This window comes from Castor canadensis, chromosome 3 (genome assembly GCF_047511655.1).
Source record: "Castor canadensis chromosome 3, mCasCan1.hap1v2, whole genome shotgun sequence".
NCBI classification, from domain to species: Eukaryota; Metazoa; Chordata; class Mammalia; order Rodentia; family Castoridae; genus Castor; species Castor canadensis.
In genome coordinates, this window is record NC_133388.1 from 32009401 (window position 1) to 32024919 (window position 15519).

The following is a 15519-nucleotide window of genomic DNA, read 5'->3' on the forward strand; positions in this document are numbered from 1 at the left end:
AATTATTCTTGGAGGCTTTTGTCTTTTCCTTTTTCTTTTTTTCCTTTTTTTTTTTTTTTTTTTTTGCAGTACCACAAAAAGAGGCTTGAACTCAGGGCCTTCACCTTGAGCCACTCCACCAGCTCTATTTTTGTGAAGAGTTTTTTGAGATAGGGTCTTGAGGCACTGTTTGCCCAGGGTGGCTTTGAACCATGATCCTCCTGATCTCTGCCTCCTGCGGCTGGCTCTTAGAGCCTTTTGAATCTGTAAATTCCTTGAATTCAACCTACCTCTGGTAGGTTATATGAAAGTGAATGTTTTTAAAGGGCTTTGGGATTCTTGGTAAAAACAGTTCTGCAAACATAAAAAATTAAAATGCAAATGATGTTTTGCTGGGTCTTTCTAGGTTGCTGTTGATGTAAGCAGTGGCCAGGCTGAGAGCTTAGCTGTTAAAATTCACAACATCTTGTATCCCTATCGTTTCACCAAAGAAATGATTCATTCAGTGCAGGTAAAACTTGACTTTGAAATCCAGGTACAGCTTAAGCTACACTAACTTTTGTGAAATTCTATTATTTAATGATAGAGACCATGTTGGTCAAGGCACATGAGGTTTTTGTTGTTGCTGTTTTGTTTTTGTTGTTTTTATGTTAATCTTACTGGAAATTTTATCATCAGAAGAAAAGCAAAGGATTAATTATAATTGCAGAAATGTCCTGGTCTGTCTTCCTCTGTGGTCTCCCTCCATTCCTGTCCTCTGACCACTCTACTTGCCCATTCTTTTATCCTTCCTAAGACTCCCTCAGATTCAGTAGCACCTTACCTCAGCTTTGATATGACTGTTGTAGCATAAAATAAAGTAAGGTTTTGTCTCTATCAGATCAGTCTTGTTAATTTTTATTTGGTGTTGTACCACTTATCTGAATGTGTGGCAGGTTCTCCAGCAAGTGGATAACAAATTTATTGCCTGTTTAATGAGCACTAAGATGGAAGAGAATGGCAGAGCAGGTAAGAATGGAGGTTAGCTTTAATCAATAAACCAGTTGATCTCCTGATAACCTTCTTTTAAAGTTACTTTTGGGCCCGCATCAGTGGCTCACAGATGTAATCCCAGCTACTTGGGAGGCCAAGATTGGGAGGATTGCCATTCCAGCCCAGCCTGGGCAAATAGTTCTCGAGATCCCATCTCCAAAATAACCAAAGCAAAGTGGACTGGAGGTATGGTTCAGGTGGTAGAGCACCTGCTTTTCAAGTGTGAGCCCTGAGTTCAAGCCCCAGTCTCACCAAAAATATAAAATAAATACAAATAAAGTCACTTTTGATATACAATGGAATTTCAGTGAAAACTGATCTAAATTAAGAATATTATGAATATTATGAAACAAGTTTTAAAGTACATTAGTTTTATAAACATACACACACACACATACATAAAATATACATTAAACTATTAACAGTAGTTGCCTTGGGAGTGAAAATGAGTGTAGGCAAAGGGAAATTTCATCTTTCACTTTTTTTTTTTTTTTTTCAATAATGGGGTTTGAACTCAGGGCCTACACCTTGAGCCACTCCACCAGCCTTATTTTTTGTGAAGGGTTTTTCCACTATTTGCCCAGGCTGACTTTGAACCATGATCCTCCTGATCTCTGCTCCTGATTAGCTAGGATTACAGGCTGAGCCACCAGTGCCTTGGCTACATTTACTTTTTAAAATATTTTCATATTGTTGACCTTTATTTGGGGGGATGTACTGGGGTTTGAACTCAGGGCCTCACACTTGCTAGGCAAGCACTCTACCATTTGAGCCACTCCACCAGCCCTTTTTTGTGTTAGGTATTTTCAAGACAGGGTCTCACAAACTATTTGTCTGAGCTGACTTCCAACTGTGATCCTCCTGATCTCTACCTCCAAGTAGCTAGGATGACAGACATGAGCCACTGGCACCCGGCATGTAGTTAACTTTTTAATAATGTTTTCATGTTTTCCCTCTGTAACATTAGGAGGATTATATAATGGATTCTGCTAGATTTATCAAGAGTTATACAGAATTGCTTGGTGACCTGCTTTAATAAAACAGTAACAGTTTGTAAATAACATTAACTCATTCAACAAATATTGTTTGAGTGCCTATTGTATGCCAGGCACTATACCTGGTCCTAGGGATACAGTGATGGGAAAAGATAGATGTGCAGAAAAGACATAATTATACAAACATAAAATTTCAACTATATCTCTTATGGAGGAGAAATAGAATGGAGTAGAAGATGCTATAAGAACCCATACTGGGAGATTTAGTTTTGTTAGGGAGCCCAGGAAAGGTTCTTGGTAAAATGAGGTCTAAAGTATCATTATGTCAAATAAGGGACTGAATAACATATGCAACTTGTGATTTCCTCCCCTTCAGCTAGCAGAAGCAGGGCAGTAAAGTGGAGATGAGGCTAGAGAAATAGCTAGGAGTCAATTTTAAATGCCGGTTACCAGCTTTGCTTTATTCTAACAACCAACTGGAAACAATTGAAGGTTGGGGTTTTTTTTCTCTTCATTCTGTTTTTTCTTCTGTTGTTTATTTTTGTTTTTCAATGTATTTGAGGTTTGAACTCAGAGTCTCCCACTTGCTAGGCAGGCCTCCCCCGCCCCCCTTTTGTTTTTTATTTTTTTGACTTTGGTGGTGTTTTAGGGGTATATGCCACACCATACTACATTTTTAAAAGATTGCTCTGGTTGCAGTGTGGAGCATGGACTATGAGCTGGAGCTCCAGGAACTCCAGAGAGACTGTTCAGAGAATATTACAATATCTAAGAAATGGTTGGTTAGCTGGAACCATAGTGGTCTAGGGAGAAGTGAACATATTGGGAAAATGCTCAGGAGATAGTGTCATTGGGGCTTGGAGGTAAACCAAACATGACTCCTAGTTTTTTGACCTCCATAACTGAGTGTATGATGTTGCAAGACCAGATTGGAGATGGAGCAAGTTGGAGGGTAAACATCGTAAGTTTAATTGAAATTTTCTTTGAAGTATTCAAGAAGAAATGGCAAGAATGTTTGGATGTTACAGGTGTGAACTAGAGTGTTCTGACCTGGTGATACAAATTTGAGTTGTTAGTGTAAAGTTGGTCATTGAATCTAGAATACTTCTAGCATTTGAGTAGAAAACTGTGACCCAGCAAAAGAGATTGTGAAGGAATGGCAAGAGAAATGGGGAAAACAGAAGAATGTTATATTGCAAGGCTAGGACTTCATGCCAAATGCTGCTGAGATGTTTAGTAAGATGAGAACTGTTCAGTTTTGTGACATTGGTGATCAGAGAGAGCTGTTTCAAAGAAGAGATGGGACAAGATGCTGATGGAAACTTTAAAGAGAGACTCAGAAATCTGAGATAAGGAAGAAAGGGACTAGAAGAAGGTAAGTGTGCACATGAGAAAAGACTGTCTTTTTTAAAGGAGAAAATCTTAAGGTGGGTGCCAGTGGCTCACGCATATAATCCTAGCTACTCAGGTGGCAGAGATTAGGAGGATTGGGTTCAAAGCCAGCCCAGGCAAATAGTTCACAAGGTCCTATCTTGGAAAAAAAAAAACCTTCACAAAAAGGGCTGGTAGAGTGACTCAAGGTGTAGGCCATGAGTTCAAACCCATTACTGCTATAAATAAATAAATAATAGAATCTTGAGCAGAATTGTAGTTGTCTGCCGTGTCTACATTTCACTTTCTGTAGTTTCAGTTACCTATAGTCAGCCAAGATCAGAAAACATTAAACATAAAATTCCAGAAATTAACAATTCTTAAGTTTTAAATTTCACACATTTTGAGTGGTATGATAAATCTTACACCATCCTGTCCCACCCAGGATGTGAATTATCCCTTTGTCCAGTGTGTCCATGCTATGTATATTACCTGCCTAACAGTCATTTAATAACTGTTTATATTATTAGATTATTACATTGATTATCATGGTATCACAGTGCTGGTATTCAAGCAACCTTTATTTTACTTAATAATGGTTTCAAAGCACAAAAGTAGTAACACTGGCAATTTTATTACAGTATATTGTTGCAGTTGTTCTGTTTTATTATTGTTAATCTTTTACTGTACCTAATGTATAAATTAAACTGTATCAAAGGCTTATATGAATAGAAAAAAATCTCTTTAGGGTTTGATATTATCTAAAGTTCCAGGCATCCACCGAGGTCCTAGAATGGGTCCCCTCAGGGAGAAGAGATTGTTGTCCAAACAATGCTTGATAGTGCAAGGTTCTTCAAAAGGCCAAGTAGCCTGAAACCTGAGTGGAAGTAGAGGGTTGGCTGCAGATTCCTAGACCTGAAGAAAAGTGCTTCCAAAGTTGAAAGCAGTCAGTCCTCTGTATTTTGAAACCTTCCCCTTTACCTTGTTTAGTGATGTCTAGTAGATCAAAGGCAAATTAAAGTTCTGTCAGAATTATCATAAATATGGGATCAGTGGTCAAATTCCCATAGTTTTACTAGTTCAGAAAATTAATAGATTTTTTGTTAAGTTTTGATTAGTTGGAATTCTTTCTTGCTTTTGTTTGGTTTGTTTTTGTGCTATTAGGGACTAAACCCAGAGCCTCATGCTTGCACTCTCCCACTTGAGCCACACCCTAAATTTTTAATAATGGCACTCAAGATGAGTGTAAGCACAAAATCTGTGAATGTTCAAAGAAGCAAAAGGGACTATTTAAATTTCTCTTGAGATTTCATACTATTATTGGATTAGTTAGATGAAGTCAAAGAGTATTCTTAGTATTCTTTTCTGAAAAGAAACCAGAAAGCCACAAGTACAAGAGTACTCTTAGTAAATACATTTTTCTTCCTTCCTTCTCTTCCTTTCTTCCCTCCCTCCCCCTTTCTTTCTTCCCTCGCTCTCTCCCCCTTTCTTCTCTCCCTCCCTCCCCCTTCCTCCCTTCTTTTCCCTTTCTTTCCTCCCTCCCTCCCTTCCCAGTCCTCCCCTCCTCTCCCCTGCCCTCCCCTCCCCTTCCCTTCCTTGACTAGAGTTTGAACTCACACTGCCAAAGCAGGCATTCTATCATTTGAGCCACACCTCCAGTCCCTTTTCTCTGGTTGTTTTGGAGATGGGGTCTCATGAACTGTTTACCTGAGCTGGCCTTAAACTTCTGACCTCAGTCTTCCAAGTAGCTAGGATTACAGTCATGAGCCACCTGTACCCAGCTGATAGTTGTGTGGTTTTTTGTTTGTTTGTTTGTTTGTTTGTTTGCGGTACTGGGGCTTGAACTTAGGGCCTTCACTTTGAGCCTCTTTGCCAGTCCTATTTTTTGTGGTGGGTATTTTCGAGATAGGGTCTTGGGAACTATTTGTCTAGGCTGGCTTCGAACTGTGATCCACCTGATCTCTGCCTCCTGAGTAGCTAGGATTACAGGCGTGAGCCACTGGTGCCTGGCAGTTGTGTATTTTTAATGGACATATATATTACTATTTTAAATTACAGTGAAACTAATGTTACATATTGGCATTTTATGTTGCATATTTTTGTCTACAATATAATACAGTTATATCACCCTAAGGAATAAGAATTCATTTCTTTATTCAAAATTTATATTGAATGCCTACAAGAATTTCTGTCCTCATGAAGCTTCTATTCTATTCTGCTGGAATATCAAAAATACAACTTCTGACATTAGTAAATTACCTTCTATCTTCTGCTTCATTCAAGAAATGAAAAATGGGGCTGGCAGAGTGACTCAAGTTGTAGAGTGCCTGCCTGCCTAGCAAGCATGAGACCCTGAATTCAAACCCCAGTACCACAAAAAAAAAAAAAAAGATGTCATAAACACTATGTAGACAATGAGATGATAAATGGCCATTCTCCCAGTCAGGTATAGCATGATTTCAGAGGGTCCCTGACTCTTGGCAATTCACGCTGGGTCTGGTTTCAAGTTTGAGGTCACTCCCTCAGAGTTTATGATTTATTCCATTGTTTTGCCCATTACAGGATGTTCAGTATTCACTGCAACCAGCTGTAATTCCTCCTACCCTCAAAGGAATTTAATATTTAACATTTTAGGGACGATTCCTGTGGTTGGACATACTGTCAGAAACTTTATTTCCTTTTTTTCTTTAAGTCTTGCCATGAGTTTGTCAGAATTTAACAGTGTCCTAGAAAAAATTTTTAATCTTTCGGTAGAAATAGGAAAAAATTGGCATTATCTATTTTGATCAAATTCAAGAGATTTCATTTCAGTGTAACACCAGTAAAAATAAACCTCAAGATGTAGGCCAAAAGCAATAACATTTCAATCTTAAATGGTATACTAAATGTCATCAAGAATCATCCTCTGTCCATGAGGAGATTTCTCTATAGGTGTGACTACCAGATGTTCTGTGTCCTGGCTTTTACTTGATGGTCCAAAGTTAGAACTGCAGAACCCATGTTCCACCACTAACCTGCATTAGAATCTGCATTTGAATAAGCTCCAGGTTATCCCTTCACCTAGGAGAGTTTGGGAAGCCCCAGTCCTGTGGGGTTCAAACTGCAGCCTATGGGCACATCTAGCCAGTGCCTATCTGTTTACAGCCAAGGAGCTAAGAATGGTTTTTATAACCTTAAATGGTTGGGGACAAAACAAAAGAAGAAAATTTCTTGACACAGTAAAATTATATGGAATTCTTAGTTCAGTGTCCATAAATAAAGTTTTATTGGAACACAGCTACAATAGTCACATATTGTTGTGGCTGCTTTGGCTCAGAATGAATAATTGAGTAGTCATGACAGAAACTATTTGGCCCAAAAAACCTAAAATATTTCTCCTCTGTCTTTCATGGAAAAAATTTCCTGGCCTCTGATCTAAAGTATAAAAGAAGTATATTCCTCATGAGTTTCCAAACAGTAGCAAACCAAGGTCCACCGATTATAATAATGTGTTTTCTAATAATTCTAAATTATATTAAAGTTGAATTAATAAAGCAAAGCCAGTATTTGAACATTAGAAATGTAGGGCTTTAATCTTTTTTATAAATGAAATATTAATAAACCAAAGACTTTTTGATAAATTTTCAAAAATACCATTTTCACCGTAATATTTTATGAAATAAAAGAATTATTTCTCTATATTTTCTCTTATGCTGATGTTGTTAAGTAGATTAAATTAGCTTTTTCCCTCCCCTCACACAACATGGTTATTCTAATTTTGATCCGAGAATTTGAAACTCTGGTAATCCTTGGTGGTTTTGTAGGTGGAAACCTGCTAATCTTGGTGGATCAGCATGCTGCCCATGAGCGTGTCCGTTTAGAGCAGCTCATTACTGGTAAGAATCTGTCTGCAACTAGAAAAAATTGAGACTCACCAGCAGGACTGATACTCCTGAAAGAGTTTTTCTCACTGTGACTGTGAGGGAAGATGCATTGTATGCTTAAAAATTTAAGAGCTAGGCACAGGGGCTCACACTTAATCCCAGCTATTTGGGAGGTGGAAATCACTTGTACGCCAGCTAGGGCAAAAAGGTAGAGAGATCCTATCTCAACCAATAAGCTGGGCATAAAAGTATATGCCTGTAATCCCAACTACAAGTGAGGCCCAAGGTAGGAGGATCACAATTCAAGGCCCCAATCAAAACCACAAGATCCTTGCTGGGCATGAGCCAGTGGCTCACACCTGTAATCCTAGCTACTCAGGAGGCAGAGATCAGAAGATTGCTGTTTGGAGCTAGCCCAGGCAAATAGTTCTTGAGACCCTATCTCAAAAACACCCTTCACAAAAAAGTGCTGGTGGAGTAACTCACCATGAAGGCCCTGGTGGCTCAAAGTGAAGGCCCTGAGTTTAAGCCCCAGTACTGAAAAAAAAAAAAGCCAAAAAACCCATAAGATCCTACCTGAAAAATAACTGAAGTGAATAATAGAATCCAAAGTCTAGAACTGAACATTAAACACACTACTGAGCAGTGAAATACTTTTAACATGGCCTTCCCTTACCATGCTTCATTTTAACTGAGTTAGAAGCCTTTCCTTCTTTATTCTTAACCCACTTATCTTTCTTCCAACAGACTCTTATGAGAAGCAACAACCACAAGGCTCTGGTCGAAAAAAATTACTGTCTTCCACCATTATTCCCCCACTAGAGGTAACAGTGACGGTGGAACAAAGGAGACTCTTACGGTTAGTACCTCCAGGAAGGTATGATGGCAACAGTATAAATTCTCAAAATAATTCTGTGAGGTCTTTGCAGAAGAGCTGTTCCATTGTCCAGAAGAGGAAACGGAGACCAAGAAATTTTTCATGGTTTGTTCTACATTATAACAGTGATTAAGTGGTAGACCAGGCACTCAAAGGCTGGTCTTTCAATCCAAATTCAGCTTTTTTCATTATCATTATATCACAGCTATTGAGTATAGGATAAAATTTCCTGATAATTTTTTCCAGCAGTTGGCTTAGAATACCCTTCCCATTTCTTGGAACAGTCAAGGGCTTATGCTGTGCTGTTTCTGAAAGCAAAGTTAGCACAGTAATTGCTTCCATTCTTCTTTGTCTTGGTTCATTCTAGATTCTTCCTTACATAATTTTATTAGGAAGAAAGTAAAACACTAGATGCAAGGAAGTGGCAGGTCATTTGGTGATTAATAACAAGATTGGATATTTTCCCACTTCTGGGCAGCATAAATGATTGAAAATGAAAGAGAATTGCCTCAGTTTATTTCAGGTTTGGGAATATGCTACTGCTAATACATCTTTTTCCCTGGGGCATAATTTATATTAGAGGCAGATTCATTTGTTTATATCCCCCATTAATCAGGACTTCTCAGTTCTGGTGTTGTTACCTCCCTGCTTTAATGCTGATTCAAAACATTCTCAGACCTGTTCTTTGTGCCAAATTCCCTTAAATACCGACAAGAAATTATCAGTTCCTCAGTTAAGAGTACACATTTAGGAAAAAGATTTGGAAACAAATTGATTCTCTCAATGGAAAAAAATAAAGGTTACTCTACAGTAGTCACTCAAATGCTACTGGGCTCTATGTGTACTTTGTCTTTTCCTATATCCTCTGAAGCACTGCCACATGTTACCAGGGCTGATCTCTCTCTCATGTTTTATGCTTTGGGGCCATTAGGAAGTAAAATAAGGGTTACTTGAGCACAAAGGAGTTATATGATAAAGGAGATGGCTGCTAAGTGACTTAACAGGTGTGTGGCCTAGGCAGTGTGGATCCGTTGGAGAAAGGACAGCATGCAATTTCAAGTTTATTTGCTAGGCATGTAACTCAATGGTAGAGTGCTTAGCATACATGTGATCCCAGGTTCAGTTCCCAACATTTAAAAGAAAAAAAGAAAAGAAACCATTTACTTCTAAAATTTTCCATTTACTATTTCTGGGGGAGTACTGGGGTTTGAACTCAGGGCCTTGTGTTTGCTAGGAATGCACTCTACCACTTGAACCACACCCCAGCCTCCCCTTCATTTAGTTTTTTTTTCTTTTCTGAAGTTCTAGGGTTTGAACTCGGGGCCTACACCTTCAGCCACTCCACCAGCCCTTTTTTGTGATTTTTTTTTTTTTAAGATAGGGACTGGCTTTGAACTATGACCTTCCTGATCTTTGCCTCCTGAGTAGCTAGGATTACAGGTGTGAGCTACTGGCGCCCGGCTTCAATTTTTTAATCACACAGTCCACTGTGAGTAACTAAAACCATGGACAAGGGGGAACTACCATTCAAAATGGAAATTTGATAAAACAATACAAGCTTGAAAGCTTAAGGCAGCTTTTAAGAAACTATCAAGTATTTGGAACTAGTTCTGAAATGTGAGTGAAATTATACTTTTTACATCTGAGGCTATCTCCTTAGGTGTTACCACAAAAATCTAGAAGATCTGGGCCTTGGATTTATCTTTCCAGACACTAGTAATTCTCTGGTCCTTGTGGGGAAAGTACCGCTCTGTTTTGTAGAAAGAGAAGCCAATGAACTTCGAAGAGGAAGATCTACTGTGACCAAGAGTATTGTGGAGGTAAGACATAGCTTCCACTGTTGAAATTGGTGAATAACAATGGCCTCACATTTTGTCTAGAGATTCTCTACCTGCATCTTTATTCAACACATTTTTGTTATTTACCATATATTATATCTACAGAAGTTTTCTTTCCAGCTGTGCCTGTTTTTAGTCACTAAGGTTTCTATTCCCTTCTTGCTTATTTTCTCTACTTGGAGCACAGGCAAATGCACATCAACTCAGTCTACCATTTGTCTAGAAATTCAAGGTATTTTTAGTAATGTCTAAAATAAAAATCAGAATATAGATTGGATAAGCCATGGGATAGGCTGATCTGGGAGAGACTGGAGGCAGGGTGAGTAGTTGGGAGGTTGTTCCCCTGGTGGAAATAAGAGAGGATGAGACCCTGACTATGTCAGGAGTAGTGGGAATGGAAAGGAGGGATATATTTGAGATTTAATTAGGGAGGCAGAATCAAGAAGTCCTGATGAACAATAAAATTAAATCTAAAAGGAATAAAGGAGTAAAGAGGGCTGGCAGGGTGACTCAAGAGGTAAGAGCGCCTGCCTAAGCAAGTATGAGGCCATGAGTTCAAATCCCAGTGCTGCCAAAAAATAATTAATAAAGGAAAAAAAGATACGGAATAGTATTCTGAGGGTTCCAGCTTGATGACAGGAAGGTAATGGAGCCATTGACAGAGAAAAGAAATGAAGGAGAAAGAGCTCCCTGGGGGGGGGAAATAGATTACAATGTCCATGCATAGGACACATTTGGCCTTGAGGTAAAGATAGCTGGTGAGTAGGCAGACCATGGATCTTGCACCTGGAAAGAAATCTGTGCTGTACATATCTATTTCAGCGTTAACAGCATGTGCACTTTCAGAATATCAGAAGCCAGAGAAGGCCTTGGAAGAACTGAGTTTGATCCAGAGAGAATATGAAAAGGAAGGGAGAAAACAAAAGGTGGAGCCTATGCAACACCGTTAAGAGTGTATATGTTTTGGCAAAGGTCAGGAAAGCAACTGGTAAAAGAGGAAACTGTAAAGATGATTGAGAATATTTGAGGAAGGAATAAATCCAAGAAAAAGTAAAATACTAAAACTAAGGAAAGCTGTAAGCAAAAGCAGAATAGTCAATAATAGCCGTAATGTAAAGGCTTAAAAGTTGGAGTTGGATGCCATTAGATACATTGGTTATTCTGGACGATCATTCCTGGGGGATGGAGTCTGGCAGAAGACAGAGTGCAGTGGATCAGGAGTAAGCAAAGTGGGTGGAAAGGAGGCCAGGTCTAGATGCCCCCTTTCAAGAACTCAGGCCAAGTGATGTGCAGCTGTAGTCCTAGCACTCAGGACACTGAGGCAGGAGAACTGCAAGTTTCAAGCCAGCTTGGAATACCAGGTTTTTTGAGAAATCCTGTCTGAAAAAAACAAGGGCTGGGGATGTAGCTTAGTGGTAAGAATGCTTACCTAGTATGTGCAAGGCCCTGTGTTTGATCCCCAGCACCACAAAACAAAACTCTTAACAAACAAAAGAACTCTGGCTACATACCAGAAGGGAGATTTGTGTGATAAGTAAAGATTAGGGGTGGTTGAGAAGTGTAGGGCAGGAGAGAAGGCTGAGGAAGCATTTTTGTTTGCTTTCAGACCAGAGACTTGAGCATGTTTGTAGGCTAAGGGTGAGAAGGCATTCAAGAATTCAAGAGCAAGAGGCAGTTGACAATGTCAGCTTTTGGATTACCTTGATTTTACCCTTTCTGAAATCACCTTTGATCCAATAGCTTTGGCTTTTCTGTCAGCAGAGCTCTTTTCTCTCCACAGAGCTTATTTCTTCTAAGACTCTTGCTTAAAATTGTCTTCAATCCAAAAGATAGGATCTGTTAGACTCTTTCATCATAATTCAATCTCTAAAAATTTAACCAGAAAATTATAATAAAACTTTCCCTGAATTAACTTCAAAAACTACTGTTAAGGAGTTTATTTCAAATTAAAACAAAGCTTATGGTTTCAGAAAAATTGTAACTATGCTGTCAGTCTGATCAAGAGAGAATTTGTTGATTTTGGAAGAAGCTGGAACAATTTGGTGTTTTGAAGAGGAAGCTACTTGAATCCTAGCACTTGGAGATCACTGATACGTCCTTATAGGAAGTTCTGTGTTCTATCCTGATGAATGAGCCTTTTAAACATTACTTAAGTTATCTAACATTAATTGAACCACTGAAATATGAAGTGAACTGAGAATAAAATCCTTCTTCCTTACTGGGCCTATGGACTGAACTTTTACAGCCCCGGATATACAAGAGAGAATAGCAAAGAGGTTAGGTTTGATTTCTATCCGTACTAAGCTTTGTTTGTGGGTCAGCAGGTATTATGAGATGTCTTTAGTTTAGGTTTGTTTAGGAAAATATAGATACATTTAAAATGTATAGCTGGGTGTGGTGGTACACATCTCTAATCCCAGCACTCAGGAGGCTGGGGCAAGAGGATCAGGAGTTTACAGCCAACCTAGGCTACCCAGGGAAACCCCTGTCTCAAAATTTAAAACAGAGAAACAAAGTATATACAATGTGGTGTTTTCCACCCAGTTCTTGGTAATTGCTCATTTATAAACGTGACAGACTAGAATATATAGGAAGGAGGGGAGATAATTTTCTGAGTCTGATTTAAAAAGAAAATCTCCCTGTTATAATCTTAGGAAACTGATTTTTATATAGCCATTTCCATCAGTAAAGAAAGAAGTTCTGTGGTTTTGTGTGTGTGTGTGTGTGTGTGTGTGTGTGTGTGTGTGTGTGTGTGTGTTGTGTACTTTATTTTGACAGTACTGGGGTTTTGAACTCAAGGCTTCATGCTTTCTAGGCAGGTGTTTTACCATTTAAACCACACCTCTAGCCCCTATGTTTTTTTGGGGTTTTTTTTTTTTTTTTTTTTGTGGTACTGGGGCTTGAACCCAGGGCCTTCACCTTGAGCCACTCCACCAGCCCTTTTTTGAGATGGATTTTTTTCGAGATAGGGTCTTGCAAACTATTTGCCTGGGCTGGCAGAGATCACAATCCTTCTGATCTCTGCCTCCTGAGTAGCTAGGATTACAGGTGTGAGCCACCGACACCCAGAAATCCCTGTGTTTTCTTAAAAATAAATCATTAAATGTGCCATATCTCAAAACAGTTTTTACTTCCAGAGGTTAAACAAATTGGTAGCACTAAGTAGTATCAGCTTTGAATTTCTTTTGTAAATTTTAGTATCACAGTGATATAGCTATTGAAAAGGTTACCCCGGAGTCAGGCATTGTGGTACATGCCTGTAATCCCAACACTTGAGAGACAGAGGCTGGAGAATCTCAAATTCAAGGTGAGTATGGGCTACACAGTGAGACCCTGTCTCAAAAAAACAAAAGGCTACCCCAGGGTAAACCCAGATATATGAGGGCAGGGAAGAGAAACTTCTCAACAAAATGCTTTGGAAAATAGGATTTTTGACCTAAAGAGAATCATCCCCCCAACAACAATTTTTAAAAGCCTATTGGCGGTAAAGTGACTATTATGTTTATAATATTTAAACAAGAGACTGAGCACAAAGTGCAGAGTTGTATATTTATCCTCAGCTATGTGTAATATTACACTTGTTCTGGCCAAGATTATAAATACAGACAGACAGCCTTACAACAAATTTGTACGTAGATGGTATGCTACTGATAGGCTTTTCTTCAGGGGCATATTTTAAAGCAGAAAATGGGATATTTTGTAAACGGTCAGAGGGCAAGTACAATGTAACCATGGATTGATGCCTGTTTTCCTTTTGGTTTTGTAGGAATTTATTCGAGAACAAGTAGAGGTATGTGTTTCTCTAATTTTGGGGTATTACACAGAGCTGCCACACACAAAAGGCCTCATTGTCTGATTTCCTTCTTCTATTAATAACACAGCTGCTCCAAACCACAGGAGGCATCCAAGGGACACTGCCATTGACTGTCCAAAAGGTGCTGGCCTCCCAAGCCTGCCATGGTAAGCTCTGCACAGCCAGCCAGTGAGTCCTATTACTGTGTGCTGAGCACTGGCCAGTCACAGTGATTGTGAAAGAGTCAAAAGGTACTTTTCTGCTCACCTCTTTTTTTTTTTTTTTTTCGCCTGCCCACTCCAGCTGAAAACTTCCATAGCTAAGCCACCACATGCCTGCCTACCCTGACCCAGGCTAGAAGACCCCCATATCCTAGCTAACTAAATCCCCAAGAGCCCTTCATGCTTTGTTCCCACACCAAGCCCAGGTGTGGAATTGAAAGAAGCTTCCCAGCTCAATGCCTGACACAGTTAGTTTTTCTGCCTGAGTTGCTTTTCCCTAGCTTAGCAGTTATCCCACAGCTGCCACATCTAAGCCTGTGCCACTCCACTCACAGTGCCCAGGACACCCAGCCCCAAGGAGAGCCACCTCCTATTACAGGGCACCTTAGAATGGTTCCCTTGATTTTTCTGGAGGTTTTAGTTCCCTGACTACAAAATGACTATGGCTTCAGAGTAGGGATCTGCCATTCCCCTTTGTTAAATAAGAAAGTGAATGTACCTAAAAAATTACCTTTCAAGCTGGGCATCTGTGGCTTATGTCTGTAATCCTAGCTAAAATCAGGAATATCGTGGTTCGAAGCCAACCCTAGCAAAATAGTTGCGAGACCCTATCTCAAAAATACCCAACACAAAAAGGGCTGATAGAATGGTTCAAGTGGTAAGAGTGCCTGCCTAGCAAGCGTGAAGCCCTAAGTTCAAGTCCTGGTGTTGAAAAAAACATAAAAATATTCTGCCAAAACCGCCTTCCCTGACTTCCTAAACTGGGTTTGGTCTTCCTGTTATAGACATTAAACATTATTTGTTTAATGTTTGTCTCCCCATTAGACAATAAGCTCCATGAGGGTAGAGCTCATTCACTGCCTGGCATAGCTCCTAATACAATGTTTACACTTAGTATATATTTATTGATTGAGTGAATTAATGTGGGAATAAAAGGAAGTTCTAACAGTATGTGAATTTAAATTAGAAAGATTGTGATGGAAATTAGAAAAAGGAAGTAAATAAAACGGGCATTGTAAGGAACCAGTCAGAGATTGCTATTGGACAATCCATGGATGGAAGATGACTTCAACTTCACAAGCCCATAAGTAGGAAAAATATTTCCCTTATGTCTTTAAGAAAAACCCTAGCCAGGCGCTGGTGGCTCACACCTGTAATCGTAGCTATTCAAGAGGCAGAGAACAGGAGGATTGCAGTTTCAAGCCTACACAGGCAAAATAGTTCATAAGACCCTATCTCCAAAAACCCATCACAAAAAGGGTTGGTGGAGTGGCTCAAGGTGTAGGCACACACAAAAACCCTGAAAGGAAGATCCTAATAAGCTAAGGAATGCCTCCTACAAGGATCAGAGATAACCACTCCATAAGAAAAAGCCTAGGGGGCTGGGATGTAGCTCGGTGGTACAGCGCTTGCCTAGCATGCGTGAGGCCCTGGGTTCGATCCCAGCACCAAAAAAGAAAAGACAAAAAAAAGAAAAAGCCTAGGACTGGAGGTGTGGCTCAAGCAGTAGAGCTCCTGCTTTGCAAGTGTGTAGCCCTGAGTTCAAACCC

General features: G+C 39.5%; 1 protein-coding gene across 9 annotated transcripts in view; it reads left to right on the top strand.

The window, feature by feature from the left end:
• Mlh3 (mutL homolog 3) overlaps positions 1-15519 on the top strand; it is a 28877-nt gene that overhangs the window by 9830 nt on the left and 3528 nt on the right. For 7 of the 9 annotated variants that reach the window (XM_074067520.1, XM_074067517.1, XM_074067518.1 and 4 more), the window contains 7 exons: positions 386-490; positions 915-987; positions 7181-7252; positions 7988-8099; positions 9778-9937; positions 13722-13745; positions 13837-13915. In XM_074067520.1, coding sequence (XP_073923621.1) covers positions 386-490; positions 915-987; positions 7181-7252; positions 7988-8099; positions 9778-9937; positions 13722-13745; positions 13837-13915 — 625 coding nt within the window. Of the gene's footprint in view, positions 1-385; positions 491-914; positions 988-7180; positions 7253-7987; positions 8100-9777; positions 9938-13721; positions 13746-13836; positions 13916-15519 lie in introns of those variants that run through there. The other 2 variants (XM_074067519.1, XR_012446087.1) reach the window with 2 other exon arrangements.